The 4,460-nt window shown below is 24.8% G+C and overlaps 2 protein-coding genes across 3 annotated transcripts in view; one reads left to right on the top strand and one right to left on the bottom strand.

Annotated features, from left to right (window-relative positions):
* Positions 1 to 1,381, top strand: part of LOC102676140 (cytochrome P450 6k1-like) — a 6,735-nt gene extending 5,354 nt beyond the window's left edge. For both annotated transcript variants that reach the window (XM_031509914.1, XM_006614593.2), the window contains exons 6-7: positions 442 to 693; positions 1,175 to 1,381. In XM_031509914.1, coding sequence (XP_031365774.1) covers positions 442 to 693; positions 1,175 to 1,338 — 416 coding nt within the window. In that variant the 3' untranslated portion in view covers positions 1,339 to 1,381. The remainder of the gene's footprint in view (positions 1 to 441; positions 694 to 1,174) is intronic.
* A 586-nt stretch (positions 1,382 to 1,967) lies between these two features.
* Positions 1,968 to 3,215, bottom strand: LOC102675998 (translation initiation factor IF-2-like). The gene has a single exon (XM_031509916.1). It carries the CDS (start codon positions 3,177 to 3,179, stop codon positions 2,079 to 2,081), a length of 1,101 nt encoding a protein of 366 aa, XP_031365776.1. The 5' UTR covers positions 3,180 to 3,215; the 3' UTR covers positions 1,968 to 2,078.
* Positions 3,216 to 4,460: the final 1,245 nt, after the last annotated feature.

Raw genomic sequence — 4,460 nt, 5'->3', positions numbered from 1 at the left:
TATAATATATATAACAGAAAACAGAAAATAATTATGTATAAAGAAATTTATATATATTTTTGTTATTTTATTTAATATAAATAAATTTATGTTAAATAAAATAAATAAAATAACAATTTGAATAAAAATTATATATGAAATTGCATAAAAATAGTCTTTCTCATTTTTTCTTTATTCTTTTTAAACAGAAATTTCTTAAAAAGAAACTAAATGTATTATATTTATAATTAGACTTCTACATATCACTTAATTTTCTAATCTTTCTGCTAATTATATTATGAGAATATTTCTTTTAAAATAATGTTCCTACTATATTTTATTGATAAATAAATATTATTTATTCCATAATAATTAATAGTATAAATTAATAATAATAATAAATTAATAGTATTATGAAAGTATTAATAGTAGAAATTATATATAAAATTTAATTTATTTCAGAAACTTTAAGAAAATATCCACCAGTTGTTATTTTAAATCGTATTTGTACAAACGATATAAAATTGAATACAACAAATTTTTGCATACCGAAAGGAACTTCCGTAGCCATACCTGTTTTTGGTCTTCATCGAGATTCTAATATATTTCCTAATCCAGAAAAATTTGATCCAGAACGATTTTCCGAAGAAAATATAAAAACTAGGCATTCTTACGTATATTTGCCATTTGGTGAAGGACCACGAATATGTATCGGTAAATATATTTTTATTTACATAAAATTATATATATGTGAATATTTTATTTTAACAATATATCTATATATTAATTTATGATAAGAAAATAATTTATACTTTAGCAAATTAAATAATAATTCAATTTTTTATATTTTTGCATATCTCTTAATTCTAATTTCTTTTTCGAAAATATTGCTAATTAAAAAAATAAAATATAAAATAAATAAATTTAAATAGATAAATATATGTATAAATTTATTTATTGTTAGAATAGAATATTTTCAATGACAAATAAATAACATGAACATTAATTTTTAATAAAAATAAAAAAAAATAAAATAAAATCATGATAGAAATAATTAGAAAATTATAATTATTATATATATTGATATAAAATTAGAAATTAATTATAAATTATAATTATTAATTATAATTATATTTATTAATTATAAATTATAAATTAATCAATGTACCAAAACAATATTATTTGACTTTTTTAGGATTACGATTTGGTTTGATACAAACAAAAATTGCTATAATTAGTGCTCTATTAAAGAATAAATTCAAACTTGGGCCAAATACACCATCTTCTTTGGAATTCGAGGAAGGATCCCTCATATTAATAGGAAAAGGAGGTATACATCTAAATATTGAGCCAATATAATTTTAATTATTAAGAATTTTAATAATATTGTTCTTAGAAGTGATATTTGTAAGATAGTTTTATATTTTTCTTAAAATACTTATTGTGCTTAATATTATTTTATATACATTTTACTCAAGATAAATAATAATAAATTTAGCAAAATTTTATTATATGTTTAATATGTTTAATAAAAAAAATGAGTTTTTTTCAAGAAATAATTATTCAGTAGACAAAAACAAAAAATAAATAAATTTATAATATAACATAGAAAAAAATCATAATTTACTTTCCATCAATATTAATAATTTTTCTAATTTATTAAAGATTTATTAAATTTATTTTTATTAAATTTTATACTATTAGTACTAAATTAGTAATACAAACAAAAATAAAAAAGAACGAAAATAAGATACTTAATATTTAATATATCTGACAAATATAACTTTATTTCATATTAATATTTATTTTTAATATATACTTCTATATGAAAATAAAATAAGAAAAATTTATTTTTTAAAAAAAATAAACATTTAATTCGAGGTAATAATTGTTTAATAATATTTATATTCTTTTACTTATCTTGAACAAGATAAAAGAAAATCATATATTTGATAAAAAGGAAGAAAATTCAGAGAATTTAAACGGAATACGTTTGATACTTCAACAATTTATTTTACAATCTGACATGATATTTCGTTATTCTTGAACGATGACAACAATAACACTAGATTCCACTAAAACGTCCAATTTGAAAGAATCTAGTACCGATAACCTTTAATACCATAATTATCAGTCGGTAAAGCATTAGCTAGACTAAGAAGTTCCGAACGATGAAGACCGTTCGGCTCGTGAAGCAATCCGGATGCTGGAAGAGTAATAGTTTCTTGATAACCAGTAGATACAAGAGCATCCGTTTGATGTAATCCAGCTGACGCGAGAAGAGACCCATGTGAACGAAGAGCAGGTAGACCGAGGGTAGGTTCTGCGACTGCAGGTGCATGTCCATGTTGAGAAGGAAGTTTCGGAAGTGATGAAGGCTTTGTTGGTTCGTGAGTCAAAAGCGCAGAAGCAGCGGCATTATCAGCCACATGCGCAGCAGCAGCAGCAGCGTTATTTTGCGCAGCCGCGGCTGCATTCGCAGCTTTTTCTGCAGCTGCTTGGGTAGTTTCGTAATCGAGACGCGCAGCAGAAAGTTGTTCATCTACCGATTCCGCTCTTGCTTTCGCTTGACCAAGCATAGTAGTTTGTGCCGCCAATTCGGCTGCAGCTTCAGCAGCAGCTTGTGCTGCACGATCAGCCGTGGCTTGGGCCGCATTCAAAGCTGCTGTAGCTACTTGCAATTGATGCATGGCTTGTTTAGCGGTAGTTCTTGCTGCGCTTGCGGCACGTTCAGCTTGTTGTAGTTGTAAATTTTCACTGTCTACCGCTACATGAGCGTCTTTTGATTGTTGTTCCAATCCTTGCACTACGATCTGTTTTCCAGCAAGTGCTGCAGCCGCAGTTGCTGCGGATTGAGCAGCAGCTTGCGCCAATGTATTTTTCGCAACGAATGCAGCTTGTCCGGCTGCGGAATGTTGATTGCTCAATTGCGTATGCGCTTGTTCCGCTGCGCCTTTCGCGATGTTGGCCAAAGGACCACCTACACTGAAACCTGGATGAGAAATCCCGTGACTGTGTGAAACTGATGTTGGGGCTAGGACAGGAGTTTTGGCGAAAGCAGCGGAATCAACAAGTGCTAGTGCTGGTTCATGCGCATATTCGTATTCATAACTTTGAGCTTCTTGATCATGAGCTTGCTTCTTCGCTGGACCACATTGTACCAGACAAATATATGCTAATAGCAGCAACAGTAGCTTCATTTTTAATCTTTTAGTTATTTTTTTTCGAAAATATTTTTTTTCAATCTGTAATAAGAAAATATTAATGTTAATAAAAATCTGTAATACATAAACAAAACTTTAAAAAAATTTTTTTTTTTAATGGATAGAATAAAATATATGTTTGTTTTATCTAGACACGATTATCTTAGAAAGAATTAAAAATATAAAAAAAAAATATTTAGACAAAAGTTATATAAATGTTTAGTATAAAGGGAAATATAATATAGTATAAATATATAAATACTTTTTATGCGAAATATAAATACTTTTTATACTTTTACTTTGCGAAAAAGAAATTTTATGATTAAAATATTTTTTTTAAATAAAATGCTATGTTTTATGTTTATACATAAGTAAATATAAAAGACAATAAAACGAATTCAAAAATTTATATTAAGAAAGTTCAATCTATTTTATTCAGTGATATATATCAAAATTATTGGAAAATTAAGACAATACTTGCCATTCAATTGAATATTATTTGACTATTTGAGAAAATATTTTTATTGGAAATCTCAGATAATGAATATAAAGATAATTTATCGCTTTCAATTTCGAAATTTCAATTTTATTCAAATATTCAAAGTATCAAAAATTCTCGTTCATTTTTATATATAATATTTAAATATTAAATTTTTATATATTTTAAAAAAATTAAAATATAAAATAAAAAACTAAAATAATAAAATATAATCACAATCTCATAATATTATTGAGAAATAAAGTATTAAATGCTAAAATTTTATTTTTCTAAACAGCATTTTAAATTCATATAATTATAATTATATATATATTATACTATTATAATATATTAATACATATATTAATATTAATACATTATATTAATAATTAAATATTATTTTAAAAATATTAAATAAAAAGTGATAAATAAATATCTAAAACTTTGATACATATCCATATTTCATATATTAAATATATACTTTTGTATCGAATTATATGTATTATTTACTATCAATATTAGTATCTATCTGATCACTAACAGTAGATTTAAAATCTAAAGCCTTCACTTCTTTAGTTTCACCTGTGGCTTTGCCTTCAGCATTGTATGTAAAAAACGGGACACTTATGCCCATAAAAGGACAGGCTGAATAGCATTCTACATTCTATAGAAAGCTATAAGAAATAAAAAAATTTCAACTGTTTGAATGATGCATTAGAATACAGAAATTTATTAGTATCTATTAAATCGAAAATAACTGAAAAACTAGTGCATAGAATAAAATAAGGCCTTAAGACTAT

The sequence above is a fragment of the Apis dorsata genome, unplaced genomic scaffold, assembly GCF_000469605.1.
Source record: "Apis dorsata unplaced genomic scaffold, Apis dorsata 1.3 scaffold_193, whole genome shotgun sequence".
Taxonomy (NCBI): domain Eukaryota; kingdom Metazoa; phylum Arthropoda; class Insecta; order Hymenoptera; family Apidae; genus Apis; species Apis dorsata.
Note: the sequence above shows the minus strand (reverse complement) of the source record. Positions and strands in the feature narration are given on the sequence as shown.